General features: G+C 43.8%; 1 protein-coding gene across 10 annotated transcripts in view; it reads right to left on the bottom strand.

Annotated features, from left to right (window-relative positions):
- Positions 1 to 20,516, bottom strand: part of LOC147459424 (biotin--protein ligase 2-like) — a 94,855-nt gene that overhangs the window by 15,669 nt on the left and 58,670 nt on the right. For 4 of the 10 annotated variants that reach the window (XM_086510699.1, XM_086510697.1, XM_086510695.1 and 1 more), the window contains 5 exons: positions 7,108 to 7,228; positions 6,846 to 7,001; positions 6,622 to 6,667; positions 6,474 to 6,543; positions 6,311 to 6,387 (listed from right to left, as the gene is read on the bottom strand). In XM_086510699.1, coding sequence (XP_086366825.1) covers positions 6,311 to 6,387; positions 6,474 to 6,543; positions 6,622 to 6,667; positions 6,846 to 7,001; positions 7,108 to 7,228 — 470 coding nt within the window. Of the gene's footprint in view, positions 1 to 815; positions 1,002 to 6,300; positions 6,388 to 6,473; positions 6,544 to 6,621; positions 6,687 to 6,845; positions 7,002 to 7,107; positions 7,229 to 20,516 lie in introns of those variants that run through there. The other 6 variants (XR_015187870.1, XR_015187867.1, XR_015187869.1 and 3 more) reach the window with 4 other exon arrangements.

Here is a 20,516-nt window from a genome sequence, read left to right as displayed (position 1 = left end):
TAATCCTTGTTGTATCGCGAAACGGGACCCTCACAGTCTGAAAGCTTCATTAAGAAGTTGTGGGCTGTAGTGAGAGGACAGAGAAAGCTGAAAATCGTAAGAGAGAGAGAGAAAGAGAGAGAGAGAGAGAGTGGGCTGAAATTGAAGAGAGAGAAGACACCTGTTGTTTGTTTCCCAGTGCGGAAACGTACGCGAAGCTGTGCCCTGATACCAGTTTGAAGGAAGCACTGACAACAGGAGCACATAGCGCTGGCTGTTCTTGCAGGTTACGAGAGAGAGAGAGAGAGAGAGCATACGTAGGTTATTCGTGTGCAGTAGGGCACACTTACCAATGCTGTGTTTTATTATTATGAGGGTACACACTATAAGGGTCACATAATGGAATAGTCTCAGTGCCGGCACCACAACGAACACATTGCGAGGAAGCCATTCCTTTGGAGCGAAAAAATTTGCTAGTTGCGAGGACCCCAATGATACATCTCCACATAAACAATTGCTCTTTCATGACTTTGTTGCGCCACCATGTAGTACCTTCATTCATATTCCATACCATATTGTAGTGTTCAACTAGCCAAGAAGATGAAAAGAGAGGATTGAAAAACCAGTATTATGCCAATCACAAAGTCGATCCTCAACAACAACGAGCGACAGAAGGGGAGATCTAGAATCAACAATATACTTGATAACCTATCATGTGTGTCTATAATGCATTCCAAGACCAGAAGTAAGAGTAGCCTGCCAAAATGAAAGTACATGTCCATCAGCGTTTACAATATCTGATATCGCATCAATGCCTTTCTGGGAGACCGCTGGACCAGGGTATGATCAAAAACCAAACTCCAATGCAAACTCAAGTCTGAGCGAACTGCCACTCGCGCCATCTCAACCATGCCACAAAAAATCCTTAGTGACTTGTTTCCAATCAACTACAAGACTGGAAGCGAGGGGCAGCCCAAAATCATAGTATCAAATTTTCCAAAAGCCACATCCCACTATGAAGGCTGCCAATGACCAAAAGCAAGTGTAGAAACCACATGAGAACACAAAAAAGCAAACATAAGCATCTAGTGTTAGGTGCAGCGGAATGAATGTTGTATTTTCTCAAGATTAGTGATCTTTATTGCTCAAGGTTCCTTTTAGTTCTTAGGGAAAGAGAGAGCTTTCCGTCTTGTAGAGGGCTGTGGTAACAAAGTGAATGGATTGTGCGTGCGAGTGAATGAGACTGAGAGAAGGAGAGAGAAGAGATACGACACCCGAGAGGTTGTAAAACCCTCCTCCGAAGGCCCCACTCTCGTCGGCGAGAGTGGTCTACTTTGATTGCACAAAGGTGTACAATGCGTATGCAATGGACTATGCAACTTGGTCTATGCCGATGACGAGGACGGTGACGACAACGACGATGACGATGGCTGAAATCTGAGATCTTCTAATCGCTGAATTTCGGGACTGTTTCGGTGGCTGAAAATGACTGTTTTGGCTGTGTTTTCTTGGCTGAAAAATGAGGTTTCTTAGGGGCTGAATCTGCTACACTTTAGGTGAATGATGCCGGTCTTAATTTGCTGCTGAAATCCAAAAAACGCTATGGGCTGAAATTGGTCCTTCTGTCGCCGGGGTTTTGCAAATGCAAAAACGCTAGGCTGATCTGTTGTGTCGTGATGACGCCGGGGCTGATCTGTTGTGCACAAATCGCCAAGGCTGATCTGATGCAAAAACGCTAGGTCTTCTGTGGAGAAAACGCCAAAGTAGTCACGGGGGTTGGTCTTGCTGAGAAGTTGCCTGTTGAGCAAGGTGCTCTTGCTACCTCTTCTGCCAGAAAGTGCTAACTTGGGTTTGCTTATATATTAACTTAGCAAAATTGCCCTACCTACTTTTGTTGGAAAGTCGCTTAAAAATAATAAATGAAAATCCCAATAAATAGGAAAATAGGCTAAATGCACTGGAAAATTCCCCTAACTGATGCTAATGGATTCTGATGGGAATTCCGATGATCATGTTGTGTGCAACCGGAGGATATGCATCTATGCTAAGTGACTAGGCATGCACGGTCTACAAATAGACTCACAAAAGTGCCAGATCACTGCTAATCTAGAATTAACTTAACTGACTGAACCCTGCTGTGGTGTAGCTTGTCCATGGACACATAGGGTTGGGATGTGTCACGTGACATCTAGAGCTGTTTTTGTTCCACCAATACCAATAACAATGTGGCCTTCCTTGCAATAACATGAGAACACAAATGCAAAATATTCAAACCACTAGTATGCTCATGTTACCTCTACCAAAGACTGCAAGGATAAGATGTAGAAAGCTGCTTTGCAACCTAGCCTTCGTTATCCGAGCAAGATTGGGTATAAGGTTACGCATGATTCTTGAAAGATGTGATTAGTCGCTATGGTTGTTTTGGGAAAAAAACAACAAATAGGGGTGAGTTGGATGCCGACTAAGCCATATATTTTTTCTCTAGGTTGGGCATTAAGCTTGCTCTCACTCTGCATACAATCCTCACTAGGTTGGGCATTAAGCTTGCTCTCACTACTGCATACAATCCTGAAGGAAATGGCAAATCAGAGCGTGAACATCCTCCTATCATTAAGGATTTGGCTAAGGCATGCAAAGGTAATTTGGGAAAGTGGCCTAGGTTATTGCCTTATGCTTTATGCGCTGATTGTACAACTCATAGCTCAGTTACCGGTTATATGCCTTTTGAGTTGATATATGGTCAAAAACCTATAATGCCAATTGAGGATGTAATTCCCACATGGAATGTATTGCCTTGGGAGGATGGAATGAGTAGGGAAGACCTTCTTGCTTTACGCATACAACAACTAGAAAGAAAGCCTCAAGATGTTGAGATTGCAATAGCATGATTGAAAGATGCAAGGTTAAAGAATAAAGACAAGTTTGACGAAAGACATAGGCTCAGACCTAGAGCTATTGAGAAAGATGATTGGGTGTTGGTGTATGACAATACTCTTGACAACCCACATTCAACAATACGAAAGCTTTCAAAAAGATGGTTTGGTTCTTATGTGGTTAAGCATGTACATGGAATGCAAGTTACACTTTGCATGAGTTGGATGGGACAGAAATGAGAATTCCCATTGCAGGAAAAAGAATCAAGCTGTTCAAAAGAACAGCTGACAGAGATCCCTTTGACTCGCAAGAAAGTCAAAATGAGGATCATGGTGAAAATCCTATGGATGGGAATGAAGAAAGAGAGAATGTTGCGCTAGACTTCATTAAAGATGAAAATGAGATTGACATGAACGTTGACTTGAATGAAGGCTGAACTTGCTACAAAAAGATGTGTGGCACATGCCGAATGATGTACAAGTTTAGAGAGGGTCGATGTCGTGATGTGGCACGTTAATAATGTGAATGAAATGTTCACCTCACTTTTTTTGTGTTTTGTTATGTGGGAAAAAGTGTTATAATGTACATAGTGTGATATATGCAAAAACGAATGCCACAATCGTAGTCGTGTATATACCTTAGCGGCTCTGGACGTGGCCCTCATGTGTGTTTTATCACATCAAAACATGCTTAATTTGCTTTACAAATGTACAAATGTCAAGTATTTTAAAGTGGCGTGCTCGTTTTGCCTAAAAAGTTCAATGCGCGCGATTTCGGCAAAAATAGCAGGGTTCATGCGTGGGCATAAAAGACATGCCCGAAGTGCTTGCAATGTAGGAAAAACTTGTTTGCATTTTTCACCGACAAAAAACGCATTTTTGGGCTAAAAATGGCTATTAGATGATCGAAAATAGCCCAAAATTAGCATAAAATAGCTCAAAATGCCACATCAACGATGGTGCCATTCTTGCGCAAGTTGAGGGTGACTTTATAAATCCAAGAATGAGCTCTTTTGGACAGCTAACAAAGGAGATACTGAAATTCCAAGCCAGTGTGCTAGTGCAGTCCCATGTTGTTCTCATCCTGTGTTCAAGGCTGTGAGGCCACCAATTAGGGCTTTCCCTCTTCAAATAACCTCTTGGATTTCTCTAATGAAGTTCTCAAGCTCCCATGAAATGGTGTCGACGAGGAATTGAAGGAAAAAATTACGGTTTTAACAAGGCGAAAGAGCACTCTATTTACACAATTTGGAGCGAGGCTACACCAAATCATCACACATAGAGAAGAGTTTTGAGTTGATCTTGGTTGTTCTCTAGAGTGATGATCTCATGGCTAGAGTTTTGGTCTTTTTGAGAGTGTCTTTAGATTCAAAGGTTCTATGATTCACTTGATTTTGCTTCAAATCCTCACATTCAAAGGCCCGGCGCTTTCCTAGCCGCACTGCGCACTTCTTGATAGTGGAAGTCCAGGTTTAGCCCTCTTCTTTAGGGTTGCAAACCATCATTGGAATCAACTGATTTGGCTTTGCCTTTGCTGTCAATCTTTGCGATAGACTGTAAAGTGGACAGAAGCTTATTTTTTCCTTTATCCTGTTGAGGCTCCATGTTTCCATTGGAATCCCCCATCTTTATCTTCAAAGACGAGGAAGAAGGAGAAGCAACATGAATTTTAGATGGAGGAATAGCAAAAGGCGGCGGTTTCAGCAGAGGCTCTGGGCATGGGCTACAAACAGGCACATCATGAGCAGCACTGCCAGACCAAAACGAGCTAGTAGTGGCGACGGGGCAGTTGCACGCTAAACAGAGCCACGTAGAGCAAACTCTCACGCGGAAGTACGCAAGGACGCAGAGGCTTCTCTAGCACGCGCACACCTCGACACACTCTTTTTTTTTTTGGTAAATCAGTCTGATTAATTTATTGGTGGGAAACCTCGGAGCAAGGAAAATCCACCGAAAGGATCATATACAAGGGGAAGAACACAGACCGACTATACAATATGGCTAGAAGCATTCAAAGGAAAACTGATGTATCTCAACGGTGATATCACCAACTTCCAAGGCGAACTGTAAAGATTACCTAAGAGAAAGCTTGAAGAACGGGAAAGTGAATGAGATGGAACATAAAAGCATTACGCTAACGCCATAGGGTCCAGTAAGCCCAGTATCCGACCCACATAAAGAAGACCGCAAAACGCTGCAATGAGGGTGAGAAAATGCCAAATGCCCAAAACCTTTCATGGAAGACCACCCCTGGAAAACGAAGCCGCATAGATGCCAAAACATAGTGAAGGAAATCTCTAGTAGTGCAGCAATCCCACAACAAGTGGCAAACATTCACTTTCGCAGTCAAGCAACGGACACAAGAAGAAGGGCAGATATGACGTGCCCTAAGAAAAGTGCCGATTGGGAGCAGTCCAAGCAAACAGCGCCAAAGAAAGAGTCGCTCCTTCAAAAGCAAGTAGCTTTTCCACAGGACAGAGAGAAGCTTCGTCCACCAGATATCAGATTTGTGCATGTGCCAAAGGGCATTACAATGATCAGCAAGCCAAGGTTGCGGTAGAAGAAGAGCATAAACTCGACTGGCAAAAATATCACGAAAAGGCATTTCCCGAAGATTCCAATCAGATATGCGATCACCATTAGACAAAGGTGTAATGGGCAAAAAATCAAGCAACATGTGATTGAAGCTCTCTCCAAAACTGACAGTAATGCATGCGCAATCCAAAACGGTGAGCAGCAAAAGGAAATTCAAGAGTGTATTCGACCGCATTGACCACATCCTTAACCACACGAATGCCATGACAAGAGAGAAAGTAAGCTTGGCGAGGCGAGCAGTTGACCAAAGTAAAGAGAGAATGCCCGACTCCAGTGAAGACTCTCCAAACGAACCGAATCACCTTCCAGCCGAGCATTCCATGATAGATGAACGGTAACCTCTTTCCAAGCAGATACCAAAGTGATCCAAGAATGTGCCCTTCCATCTTGCCAAATACCACCTCCAAGATAGATGATTGCCAATGGCCAAATGAGGAAGTTAACAACATGCCGACATAGGTATCCAAACATTTGTTGCGCAAGTGTAGGCAACAACATAGCTTTTCTAGCAAGAACATGCCTACGTAGGTCCAAAATATTAAGACCACCGAGACGTTTAGGAGTGCAAAGCTTCTCCATCAGCATCAAACGCAAGTCTTTCTTGTGAGCATAATCCGCCACAAATGAGACAAAATGGATGACATAAGAGTATCAAGACAATGACGAGGCCAATGCATCAATGGCAAAAAGAACTAAACATATGCCATCAGGATACTCTCACACCACACACACACACACACACACACATTCTCTCTTGCTAACAATTTACCTAGTCTCTTCAAACCAAACGAATTGCTTTACTCAAAAATCTTCACTAGCCGACCATGCCACCTCCAAAAGAAATAATGCATACGTTTTGATACCTGTTGCCATCTGGATGCAATTCATAAGGATCCATTTGATCATCGGTTGCAAGAAGGTAACCTGTTGGGGTTAAGCCCTGCAGTAAACACATTGTAATTGCCGCAAATTTAGCATAGCTCTACAGAAATCTGCGTAATACACAGTAGCTAACACTTCACTTACTTGTATTGTCAGGGAAACTCTAACTGTGGAATTGTCTTGTTGTCTCTCTTCCAAAACCACTTCCTGTCCACTGTCACACATATCACAAGCTTTGAGGAAGATTTTTCAAGAAGAAATGTGGTGCAATAACAAAACGTGATTGATTTACCTGTGCAGCCATTTCTCGTAATATGAACTTTGCAGCGGCCCAAAACCTACAAAAATAGTAAAGCACTAAAGCAAAAACTTATTCAAGGTGAAGTATGGTTGAAGGGCTTCATTAGAGAAAAGTTAAGGAGTGATGTGTGTGCATAAGGCCCGATCACATCCAACCCACTTTCAGAGATGAACCAAACCACTCTCAAGTGCATCAATTAACATTAGGGTAGTTACCTTCAGTATTGAATCGTTCAAAAAGGGCTTCAAATTTAACAAAAAATGCTGCAAGCAGCTCCTCTCTCTTGTAAAGTGGAGCTTCAGATACCACTTCTTGAAGAAGTGTGTCTAGGCAAGTTGTAGGTTTTTGATTTCCTACATTCAATCCAATGCCTGCAACCAGACATAACAAGCTTTTGCTTTAAAGGTGGACATAGATTATAAAGCACCTTAATCTTCAACTATTTATTCATCCATTCATAGTCAAATTCTATCTTACCAGCAACAACATCAAACTTCTTCTCTCTGTATGTTGATGAGCACAAAACACCACCAATCTTGACACCATTAGCATAGATGTCATTAGGCCATTTAATTTTAACAGGAAGAATTGGTAGTCCCTGCATGATATCAACACTGTTTTGAGTATACAAAATCTCGAGAGACCACTATGGGGAGAAACTTGTAGGCACAATCATGACTACAGGATTTCCAGCTTTCAGATGTTAATAGTCGGTTAACAACAAATTTACCTTCCCTCATACTGACAAAAACAGCCATTTTTCTACTCGACTCCATCATACTATACCTCCATATATTTAATGGAATGAAGGCATATATTTATCACTTGCTGATACAATGGTGAGAGCAAAAGCGCAATGATAGGGTCAATTCTCTTGCCTTGGCAAGCTCATAGTCAGTGGACTAAGACTGATTGCATTGGGAGGTATCATAAAAATAAACCCATGGCATAATAAGGCCCACCATACAATAGAAGTGAAAAAAATGAATAGTGGGGCATAAGTGGCAGATGCCCTTACGGTGTGCAATGCATTATGCCTTGTGGGGGAGCAGGAGAGAGAGCCCACTTGCTGTTCTATGCAATGAGAGTGAAGAAGAAGGGGAGAGAGGCGCTGAAGATGCACACGCAGAGAAAAACGTGAGAGAGAGAGAGAGCTCGTTGAAATCTGGGAGAAGTCACGCTATGTTTTATTTGGGCTTCACCTTTGAGTATATGAGTAAGTGACTAGGGGGCCATTCACACTTGGGCCCCCTCACTTATAAGTCTTTTTAACTTATAAGTTATAAGTACAAGGCACTTAGGCCTTTATTCCCTAACAACCTCCCACCTAAAGGCAATGTACCTTGGGAGATCAAAGAATCAGCTAACTATGATACAACAGCTGATCATGCACTTACTCATCCAACACCCATCATCTGACGGCAATATGCAAACCGCTCTGCTGGAAGACTCTTGGTCAAAAGATCTGCAGGATTGTCATCTGTGTGCACCTTGACAAGTGTAATGCTCTTGTCATCAAGCACACTCCTGATAAAATGATACTTCACCTCTATGTGCTTTGTCTTGGCATGAAAAACACGATTCCTTGCAAGCATAATAGCACTCTGACTATCACAGTGTAGCACAGGAACCGGTGACTTAATGCCAAGCTCTTCTACCAAACGCATGAGCCACAAAGCTTCTTTGCATGCCTCAGTGGCAGCCACATACTCAGCCTCAGTGGTAGACAAAGCAACACATTTTTGCAATCTAGAAATCCAACAAACTGCACCTCCTGTGAATGTAAACACATATCCAGAACTAGACTTCCTGCAATCTGGATGTCCAGCAAAATCTGCATCTGTAAAGCCATGCACAGATGTCTCACTCTTCCCAAAACAAATGCACAAGTCTTTAGTGCCTTTCAAGTATCTCAAGATACACTTCACTGCTTCCCAATGCTTTTTGCCAGGATTGCTCATGTACCTGCTTACCACTCCCACCGCAAATGCAATGTCCGGACGTGTAGCAACCATAGTATACATCAAACTGCCAACGGCTGATGCATAAGGAATCTTGGCCATTTCAGCCCGCATATCATCTATGTTTGGACAGTCATGTGCAGCCAGTTTTACATATGGAGGCAGCGGAGTACCAAGTGCCTTTCCCCCATCCATATGAAAACGATGTAGCACCTTATTAACATAATCTCGTTGAGATAGATACAGACGCCTGTTAGGTCTATCTCGAGAGATACGCATGCCCAAAATATGATTAGCATCACCAAGATCCTTCATGTCAAAGCGATTCTTTAAGCTTTGCTGTAATGCATCCAACGCCGTGACATTTTTACCCGCAATAAGCATGTCATCAACATACAAAATCAGCAATAGAAGAGATCCATCACTTGCCGTTTTGATATACAAACAGTGATCAGAATTACTTCTTTTGTATCCTTGAGACCTCATGAATGTATCAAACTTGTGATACCATGCACGGGGAGACTGTTTCAAACCATACAAGCTCTTCAAGAGTCTACATACTTTCTTCTCTTGCCCCTTTGACACAAAACCTTCTGGCTGCATCATATAGATCATCTCAAGCAAATCGCCATGCAAAAACGCTGTTTTGACATCCATTTGCTTTAACTCCATATCTTCAGAAGCAACCAGGCCTAAAACAAGACGTAATGTGGCAAGCTTTACAACAGGAGAAAAAATCTCATCAAAATCCACACCATGCTTTTGCTTGTACCCTTTAGCAACCAAACGTGCCTTGTACTTAGAAGAAGCATCAGATGTGACCTTGGTCTTGTAAACCCATTTACATGGCAGAGCCTTATGCCCTTTAGGCAAATCAACCAAGTCCCATGTATGGTTTTTCTCCAAAGACTGCATTTCCGAAACCATTGCTTTGAACCATTTCTTACTGTCTTCCCGTTGCATAGCCTCTTTATAGCAAGACGGCTCACCACAATCAGTAAGCATGACATAGTCCAAAGACGGTTCATATCTATCGGGGGGCCTTGTCACCCGAGTAGACCTACGCACCCAATGATCCATAACAGGTGGATTTTCAGCCTGTAAACCATCAAAAACAGCAGGCTGTTCAGCCGGTTGTATCGCAACAACGGGCGGTCTAGGAGCATCAACCTGTTCCCCTACCTGTGGTGCATCAATGGCAACTTGTTGGGGCTGATTTTCAGCAGCTAATGGCTGATTTTCAGCACCATTTTCAGCATGTAAAGGCTGCTGAACATTGGGCCTTCTTGGCTGTCCATATGTAACATCTTCACGAAAAAAAACCCGGCGCACTTCCTCGACCTTTGTGGGCTGTTTGTGCATGCAATCCTCATTGAAGATGACATCATTGCTGCGTATGATTTTCCGTAATGCGGGATCCCATAATCTATACCCCATTTCACCATCCTCACCATATCCTAAGAAAATGCATTTATGAGACTTTGGTTCTAGTTTGGTGCGCAGTTCACTCCGGATGTGAACATAGGCCTCACAACCAAACACTCTTAAATGTGCATATGAGGGTGGCTTGCCAGACCACACCTCCTCAGGCACCTTTCCACCCAAAGCCTTGCTAGGTGAGCGATTAATCAAGTGAATAGTTGTTTGCACAGCTTCTGCCCAAAAACCATGAGGTAATGCAGCATGTGACAGCATACTCCGAACTTTCTCGTGGATAGTCCGGTTCAACCTCTCTGCAACTCCATTCTGAGAGGGATTAAAAGGAGCCGTGAGCTCTCTTTTAATACCTTTAGTAGCACAAAAGTCAATAAATGCTTTTGATACATACTCCCCCCCATTGTCTGAGCGCAAAGACCTAAGCTTCTTGTCAGTTTGATTCTCAACAAACGCAAGAAACTTCTTGAAAGTATCCAAAACATCGCTTTTAGCACGTATTGGATACACCCACACCTTACGTGTAGCATCATCGATAAACGAGACAAAATATTTCTTTCCCCCTAAGGACAACTGTGGCATTTCACATACATCGGAATGCACTAAGTCTAACCTGTCAGACTTCAAAGAAAGAGACCTTTTGTGCGGTGTTTGACTGTGCTTACCATAAATACAGTGCTCACAATGAGAAAAATCAACATACCTCAAACACGGCAAATAACCACAACGAGACAGAGTTTCCATTCCTCTTTTACTCATGTGTCCCAACCGGCCATGCCACAAAGAAACACTTGGCTGCTCGGTTACGGCGACAACATGGTCACGCACACTAGATACATGCAAAGGATACAGAGTGTCCGATTTACAACCCTTGGCTACAATCGGGGCCCCTTTACAAATTTTCCACTTGCTATCACCAAAAGTGGTGTGATAGCCTGCATCATCTAGCTGCCCTGTACTAATCAAACTCTTCTTGAGTTGTGGCACATGACGCACTTTGTGCAAAACAAGAGTCATACCATCAGCAAAAGAAAACTGGACACTGCCAATACCTGCAATGTCACATGCATAGTTGTCTCCCAAATAAACAGTGCCCTGCACCTCACCTGAGTACTGTGTAAACCAATCCCTATGAGGTGTTACATGAAAGGAGGCACCTGAATCAAGAATCCAAGTATGCATGTTCACATCAGAACCCATAGCAAGGGTATGTGCATCCACAGAAGAGGCATTGAGTACATCAGTGCTGCTGTCACTGTCACAACTACTAGCAACATTGATTTCCTCAATCAACACAGTGCTCTTCTTGGCATTTCCCTTGTCCTTTGCATCAGTTTCAGCACCCTTGTTCTTCTCTTTCTTCCACTCATAGCATTCCCGTTTATAATGCCCTTTCTTTCCACAATGATGACACACAACATCTTTCCTACGAGATTTGCTGCGTGCCCTGTCCTTACTGTCAGATTTCTCCCTCTGTTGAGACCTGCCTCTCAAGTGCAATGCATTAGAAGACCCACCTGTGGTGTTCTTCCTGTTCATCTCTTCCATCAAGAGAGAACTCTCTACATCTGCATACTTAAGTGACGCACTTGAGTTACTAAGAGCTGTCCGGAATACATCCCAACTCTCGGGCAATGTGCATAGCAGAAAAGTAGCTTTGAACTCCTCATCAATCGTGAATTTCAGCTCTGTCAGTTGGCTGAAAATAGAATTGAATTCATTGAGGTGCACTGACATGTGCGTGCCCTCCTTCATGCGGAGATCCATAAGCTTCTTAAGCCAATACACTTTACTGGCAGCACTCTGCTGTGCATACAACTCGTCTAAACGCTTCCACATGCCCCATGCTGTCTGCTCATTCTCTACATTGAAGAGTAAATTGTCAGACACCGAAAGCATGATCGTGGAGCGAGCCAACTCGTCCACTTCTTCCCATTCTTCAACCTCCATATCAACCGGTTTCACACCCTGTAACTTAATAGGTTTCGCCTGTTTCTTCTGCAACATCACATTATAACATTGCTTCTTCCATATAGCAAAGTTATGGGCACCTTCAAGCTTGCGAATGTGCAACAAATTGCCACTTTCACTGCTAGAAGCCATTCTGAGTGATTGCAAACACTGAAACCCTGTTTTGCCGACCTAAACACGCCCAAATGTGCGCAATCGGGCAAAAAACAGCTTGCTGTTACAGAAAAACAGCGAGCAAATTTCATGCGAAATCACCCCAAAACAGCGTACATTCACTGCCAAACCCTTACCAAAGGTTTCCACAAGGTGTATACATCATTTGCTTGCTAAAATTCCCTGTTTTAGGGCAAAAATCAGACCTGTAAACACCTGTTTTGCTGAATTTTCAGAACCTCGTTGGTGGAAACACCTGTAAGATTGACCTGTGAGACTTGCCCTAATGAAATTGCATCAAATTGACCCCGAAATTGGTCAATTTCAGCAGAAATAGGCTGCTGTTCGCCAGTTTTTGAAACCCTAATTTTGGGGAAACTGTCACCGGAGGTCGATTCTACACGGTGAGAGGATCCCTTCGCGACAGAGTTGATCGAAAACGGTTGAATATCCTTCCCGCAGCGAGCAAAAACAGAATTCTGATCTGTGTTGCGAAAATGGCTCTCTTGGAAACCCTAAAGCTCTGATACCATGTGTGGTGGAGCAGGAGAGAGAGCCCACTTGCTGTTCTATGCAATGAGAGTGAAGAAGAAGGGGAGAGAGGCGCTGAAGATGCACACGCAGAGAAAAACGTGAGAGAGAGAGAGAGCTCGTTGAAATCTGGGAGAAGTCACGCTATGTTTTATTTGGGCTTCACCTTTGAGTATATGAGTAAGTGACTAGGGGGCCATTCACACTTGGGCCCCCTCACTTATAAGTCTTTTTAACTTATAAGTTATAAGTACAAGGCACTTAGGCCTTTATTCCCTAACATGCCTTGCCTAGCAGGAATACCGGTGTCAAACCCACAACCAAGGGTATGTGCAGACATCAGGATGGAAATCACTCAAAGGTCAAGCTCTAACAACTATCAACAAGACCCAAGCTGCTAAGTAAAACAGGAAATGAGACACAGCTTTATGATGGAACTGATTGGCTGCATCCAGGCTACACTTCCCATCGAACTACTCTCTTCATGGGGTTGGTGGGAGTTTTGATGGAGATAATGTGTCATGATGCCTGTCATCTCAAACTACTCAAGGATATGCTACATGGGTTTGCATCAAAGACTATTTGGTACAAACCAAGGTTGTATTTTGTAGATGTTCCAAAACATTTGTATTGTTTCCACAAATCTATATTGTACAACCTTTCCATGTGTATGTACCGACTGCATGAATTTTTGTGATAGATTTCTCCTTAGGGCTTCAGCCACATATCAGAAGTTCGCAGGTCTTGGATCGTTGTGCCTCCTCCACGCATTTTGATGCAGTGTTTTGCCCTCGACTAGCCTTTCCTACTTGTAGTCGTGCCACAGCAGCTTGTTGTTCGCGCCAATTTTGCACATAGAGATGCATACATATGAAATTTGTGGTCTTAAGAACTTTTGTTTTAGAAAATGCAAAGAATTTTTTAGGCTTGAAAGCATCCCTTTTGGAGTTGTAATTGGGAGATACGGTATGTTTCCCGCAAGATACAAGATATAGCAGCCCACAGCAGTTTGGTGTAGGGTAAGTTGTGGAAGCTCGCTTGTTTGATGGTGTGTGTACACTTCAAAATTGTGGTTTTGAAGAGTCCTTTGGTGAAGGGGGAAGCTCTTTCCCACAAGGCATTGGTTGGCGTGTGTTGTAAATCCATGTCAGGGCAGGTGCTTCCTAGTTTCCATGGTGGTCTTTTGGCTGGGCGTGTGCTTGTAAATTCCCAAGGGATCACTTTTCTTTAAGTTGTGGGTTTTTTGGGGTTCTTTTGATGCCATATGTGGTGTTGATCTTGTGTCAAGCGCTATTGGGATACATTGCTATAGAGGTACCCCTTGCTCTTGTTTTTCCAACAATGTTTTGGTGCCCGCCACCGAAGAATCAATTCAAATTACCTTCAATTTACAAGTTTTGGAAGACATGGCGTTTAGTTTACAAGAGTTTAATGGAAAGGCAAATGGAAGTGCCAAAGGTTTCATTGAGCAAATGGAGTTTGAACTTTGCTTGCCTTCTTGCAAACAACCACAACCCAACATTGGTGCTGCAAATCTTCTACTTTTGAGATGCTCAAGAATCGTTGGAAGGCTACGAAAAGAAGCGGCAATCAGCCCAACCTCCTCATGTTATGACCTAAAAAATGGTCAGACGTTCTTTTCTTACACATTTTCAACATGTGGAAGACCCACACAAGGTATGGCAGTCTATTCAAAGCTTAGTGCAGGGTGAAAGCCAAACCATAGAAGCATTCAATGCGTTATGGACAAAGTGGTGTACATCCCTAGGGGCTAATGTTCCTCCAGCCATGTAAAGAAGGGCAGGTTCCTTGCAGATTTGAGAAGAGGCCAATGCTTAAAGATGGATCTCAAGCAGCCAAAGACCTTTGAAGAGGCGGTTGAAATTGGAAAGAATAAAGAGTGGAGTCAATGTTGAGCCAAAGGTTGAAGTGAAAGCTGCACAGCAACCAAGGGCCCTCATCAGGGAGCCAAATTATGATCAATAAGCTTCTAAAGATATGAATGCTTTTCGCAAGGAGATGCAAGAGGTGGTAGGTCTTATGAAGAATCTCAGTGTACATATGATGGGAGGTGAAACAGGTCAAAGCTATGGATATGGTCGTGGCTATGGAAGCAACGAGGGGTCTGCAGGTGGTCGAGGAAGAGGCATGGCTGGAAGAAGGGATATGTTTTAATGCTACAATTGTGGTGAATGGGGTCATAAAAGCCCTCAATATGACAAACCAAAGAGAGGGTGGTGATATGTTTCCTCTTCCTTCACAAATTCCTTCTCGAGCTCAAGACTATGGTATTGAGATCAAAGGGGAGACAGGGCCAGTTGGTTTGACAGTTGAAGGGAAGGGTAAGACAAAGGTGGTAAGCATAATCCATCTGGAGAAGAACGAGGATGATTCAGGAGCTATGGTCATGCATGTAGGAGGTAAGAGGGTTACAAGAGATGATGACATGAGCGATGGAAGTCCCAACCATAAAAGAGGGAAATAGGTTGAAACAGGTACACGTAAAGAGAAGAAGAAGAGAAAACCCAAGCAACATTACAATGCATCCGATTTCCTTTGAGACAAGGTCAACCAAATTATAGTTAAGGGCTGATTTGGAGAGCAGAACAGCTTGATGTTACCTTTGGTCAACTCATGGAAATGTGCCCTTAAGTTAAAGAGGCAATGGAAGTACGTAGTCAAACTTATGAAGGACCCTGCTAGGGAGTCTCTGAGAGTCCTATCTTTGAATGAGCTACCCGATATATGTCCTACTGTGGATGCGTGGCATAAGAGGAAGTGCATTAGAGAGACTTATATTGATGGAGGTGCACAAGTATGTGTTATCACTCAAACTTGTGTATCAAAGTTGGAACTCAACATGGTGAAGAATTCAGGTTTTCGTAAAAAGCTTGTAAACCAATCAAAGGTGAAGTGTTTGGGAGTTATAAGGGATTTGGAGGTGGATGTATTTGATGTTAAAGCGTTGGTAAATTGTCATGTTATGCCCACAGGTATTGGTGCTTTCTCTCTCATCCTTGGAAGACCATGATTACAGGCAACCAAAGCTGTATAGGATTGGGGACATGGTACCATCACTCCCGAAGTCCCAGTCTTCTGTTGGCTTATAGTTTCTGGCCTTGCAGCTACATCATAAACTTCCTTGAGTAGCAGTTGTAACTCCACCTGGTGTCCATCTTCACTCTTGAACCTGCCGATGAAGACTGTAGTGTTGTTTTCTTCAAGTTGTTATTTGAACAGGTAGGTTGCCTTTGCCGTTTTCACATAGCTTGGCTCCAACTGCTATGGTGGCAATTCTTGAAGCTTTTCTTTCTGAGACATCCTCTTCTTTGTCTTCTCAGCCACTTGCATTGCACCTATTAGGAGAATACAGTGTCAAAGTTAGAAAATTTTCATGGATTCACACAAATGGAGGATTCTACTCTGCCTCAGAAGGCCTCAACTTAAGCCCCCTCACTGAACACTGCAAAAACAACCATTCGACTTGCTCTCTCGTCGACAAAGAAGGCGAGCTTAGAAGCAGAGGTGCAGCGTCTCCATGCCACCTCTATTATCTACAAGATTATCGGGACCCGACCTAATAGAGGCAAGGTACGCGACCTCCTCCAGGCCCACCTTCTCGCAGAGGTGGGGAAGATCATTGACGTTCGATTCCTCGGGTGCGGCTACTACCACATCGAGTTTAAGACACTTCCAAGGTCGTTTTGATAAGCCCCCTGGCCTTCCGAGCACTCAAGGCTCACTTTCAACAGTGGCACCATGGTTTCGACCCGGCTACCGATGTTCTTGTCAAGGAAGCAGATCTACCCATCTCAGTCTGTTTCCTCGACCTGAGGAGAGAGTACCTCCCGCTAATTGCGAGGATAGGTTCCGAGATTGGGACCATTTGCAGACACCGTGCACGGCAGCTTAAGTTGCTTCCAAAGCAGTAGGCATACCTACGGTATGTGTTCTAGTTCGGGACACACACTCTCTCCCGAAGGTATTCTTACTACCTCGGGTGAGTGGTGGATGACTTCCCCAGAGTGTGGAGTATTAAGGACTTCCGAATAAGTGCTTCATTTGTAGACAAATGGGCCATCTCGCAAAGGCCTATTAGCGCAGGAGGATAGGACCCTCGACACAGACTCAACCTACCAAGGCTAGCCAAGCTCAGCAGGCACACGCAGGGTGCACAAGCAGGTACCTCTATTGAGAGGTGCATAGGCAGATGAGGGTTCGTAGCAAGTTCGTGGCCATGTTCGTTAGGGACACCATTTTGACCTTTTGCAACATGTTGAGCCGGCGGATGCGCTCTCCACCTCAACTTAGCCATTGCCAACCCCTCTCCCGCCCCTCCGAGTTCCCCCACTAGCCCCTCCATCCCGTCTCTTGGCACTTCCCATGCCCCGCCCCCGGCCCAGGGGACATGCTACTCCTCAGCAGCTCGGATGTCTCTTGGCAGTACTAGCCTTTGCCACGAGTTGTGGCGCGGGAAAAGAAACCCTACTTGTGGAGGCCCCTCTTGATGCAAGGTTCTTCCTTTGAGGCAGTCCCTCACCGGCTTACCAATTTCCACATTCGCTTTAATTACGGCTTTACACGTTTTATTGGCTACTCATCTCTTTACCTATGGGACAAACAGCAATGCTGGAGGTAGGTCCAACTTATAAGAAACCCCACTTATCTTCTTTGTGATCTAGAAAGGACCACAATAACGAGAAGACAATTTCGAGCATTGGCCAATTCGGATCGTTTCAAAATCCTTCGGTACCCTAAGGTACACCCACATGCCCTCCTGGACTTCGCGAGGGTGCCGATGTTGATTGGCATAAAAAGTAGCACGATCTTGTGCCGTCTTTATGCTGTCTTCGCGATCTGAAGCATTTCTTGCATATTGTGTAAGAAATCGGCTACCGATTGCATCTTGATCCCCTTGAATCTGGTAGCAATTCGGGGTTTCAGCTCATAACCGTACATAAGCATGAACGGGCTATAACCAGTAGTCGAGTGCTTTGTAGTGTTATAAGCAACTCAATCCGTGGGAGATAGCGTTCCCAATCAGATTGACGTCGGGAGACAGATGCTCATAGCATGTCCTCCATAGTTTGATTCGTGTGTTCGGTCTGTCCATCAGTCTAAGGATGATTTGAGGACGACATGCACAAGCGGGTCTCCAATTTCTTGAAGACCCTTTGCCAAAAACAGCTTGTGAATTTTGGATCACGATCACTCACAATTTCATCGGGCAAACCATATAATTTGTATAAATGTTCCACAAAGAACTAAGCTAACTCATGGCTATTTACAATGGAACGCGTAGGAATAAGGAGTGCCATTTTCGTGACTCGATCGACGACCACCCAAATTGCATCATGCCCTCGGTTAGTTCGGGGTATCCAACTACAAAATCCATAGAAATGCTTGACCATTTACTCTTGGGAATTTCCAAAGGATGTAACAACCCAGTGCGTTTTTGACGTTCAGCTTTGTTAAGCTGACATTGCGCACATTCTCGCACATATTTTTCAACAAAAGCTTTCATGTGCGGCCAATAAAAATACCGGCCAACCAAGATCAAAGTACAGTGTATGCCATAGTGTCTTGCACTAGGTGCATCGTGACACTCAAACAAAATTTGCTTGCGGATATCCTCATCAACAAACACACACACTTTGCCTTGCTTGAAAAGTAATCCATTACGAATGGAATACTTCTCGACTACCTTTCTTTCCATAGCCTGCTCAGAGTCGTCCTGATTGCCATAGCTTTCCGGGCTACACATTCCCTCTTGGACCCGTTGCCAGATTGCACCAAAGTGACAATCGTTTTGGCAACCCCCTTAGAGAGACAGATAGAAATCAGTCGAAATTTCAGTAAACGAAAGACTATTGACCTCCGAAATTCTACTAAGGGCGTCGGCTACCAAATTGGTAGCACCCTTACGGTAGCGTATTTCGAAATCGAACTCATGGATGAGTTCGGCCCACCTTGCCTTTTGACCACGAAGGCCAGGCCAATCACAGAGATATTTCACAAAATGGTGGTCCGTCAATACCACGAAGTGGGCACCAAAGAGGTAATGGCGCCAAACCTTCAAGGCATAAATGACCGCCAACAATTACTTCTCCTTTGTGAAATAACATGTCTGCACGTCAGTGAGCTTGCGACTTCCAAATGCAACAAGCCGTTCATCCTGTTATAGGACAACGCCAATAGCATAATAACTGGCATCTGTTTTCACCACAAAGGGTTTATTCGGATCCACAATCTGCAACATCGGTGGAGTGGTAACAAATCGCTTCAATGTTTGGAAGCATTGATCGAGCTCATCGGTCCATCGAATGGAAGGACTAACACTACACTTTTTGCTTTTGACTCCCTTTAACAAACGAGTAAGGGGCTCGGCAATACAAGCGTAGTCCTTAATAAATTTTTGAAGAAAGCCAGTAAAACCCAAAAAAGATTTTACTTGCCTAATCGTGCAAAGAATGGGCCGATCCAGCATAGCACGTATCTTCTCGGGTTCAATGCGAATGCCATTAGCCGAGATGACATGACCCAGATACAACAATTCGTTGCGGAAAAACTCGCACTTGCTTGTTTCGCATACAATTTTTCTCGCCTCAAAAATCGCAACACGAGACGAAGGTGTTGGAGATGCTCCTTGAGTGTTTTACTGTAGATAAAAATATCGTCGGGAACACCACAACCCACTTCCCCAAGTACGAACGAAAGAGATCATTCATCACTTGTTGGAAAGTTCCAACAATGTTGGTTAAGCCAAAGGGTAAAACCAAAACCTGGTGATGTCCATACCGTGTACGAAACCCGGTTTTCCGAACATCACGCGGATGTATTCGTATCTGATGGTACCCAGAACGTAGATCGATCTTGGTTAAATAACGAGCACCCGAGAGTCGATCCATAAGGTCATCCATGCGAGGTAACGGATACTTATTCTTGACATTGACCTTATTGAGACCTTCGTAATCTACGAAACGCATTCCTCCGTCCTTTTTTGCGAGAAGAACCAGAGCGCCCCACGGAGACTTACTAGGTTCAATAGAACCTTTAGCGAGAGAGGCTTGAAGCTGCCTAGCGATCTCGTCTTCCTCTTTCGGGCTAAACCTATAAGTTTACCGAGAGACAGGATGGCTACCGGAAAGAAGCTCTATCTTATGATCAAGGTCATGCCCATGAGACGGTGGAAGCCCATGTGGTGAATTCAGTGGAAAAACATTTGCAAATTTAGCCAAAACGGAATCCAAATAACGCTTAACAGTTACATCATGATCAGACAAAGACTCAAGAACTTCCAATGCAATAACATCACTTTTTGGGGGAAAAAAAAACATACACATGGGAAAATTAACAACTGAATCTTTAACCCAACAAACTGCAAGCTGCACACAGGAATCATGAGACAACGTATTGAATTCATTAGCTGAAAGCACATTTACATCATAATCGGCGGACAGGGAAGAAGGAGATCCCTCGACCGCATGGTACACACCATCAAGTTCAAAGAAAACTGTATGCGATGCATAATCTATAGACAGAGAAGTTGTCTTATTGTAAAACCATGGCATGTCTAAAATAACATCTGCATGCTCAAGGCCCATGATATGGCAATCAAAGACTTCATGGTAATGCTGGATTCGGAGGTCGAGTTGTGGCACAACCTCCGTCCATTGATCGTTGCGACGTTCCGCATAATGGACCACATACGGTGGTCTACAAGTGACCTGTTGAGCTTAAGTGCATGTACCACACAAGAAGAAATAAACTTATGAGTAGAGTCGTTCTCGGATAAGACTGTCACTGCATGACCATTGATCTCTCCTTTAACGCAGA

Source organism: Adiantum capillus-veneris, chromosome 4 (genome assembly GCF_014529385.1).
Source record: "Adiantum capillus-veneris isolate H3 chromosome 4, ASM1452938v2, whole genome shotgun sequence".
NCBI classification, from domain to species: Eukaryota; Viridiplantae; Streptophyta; class Polypodiopsida; order Polypodiales; family Pteridaceae; genus Adiantum; species Adiantum capillus-veneris.
The sequence above is the reverse complement of the archived record's forward strand: the minus strand, read 5'-3'. Positions and strand labels throughout refer to the sequence as shown.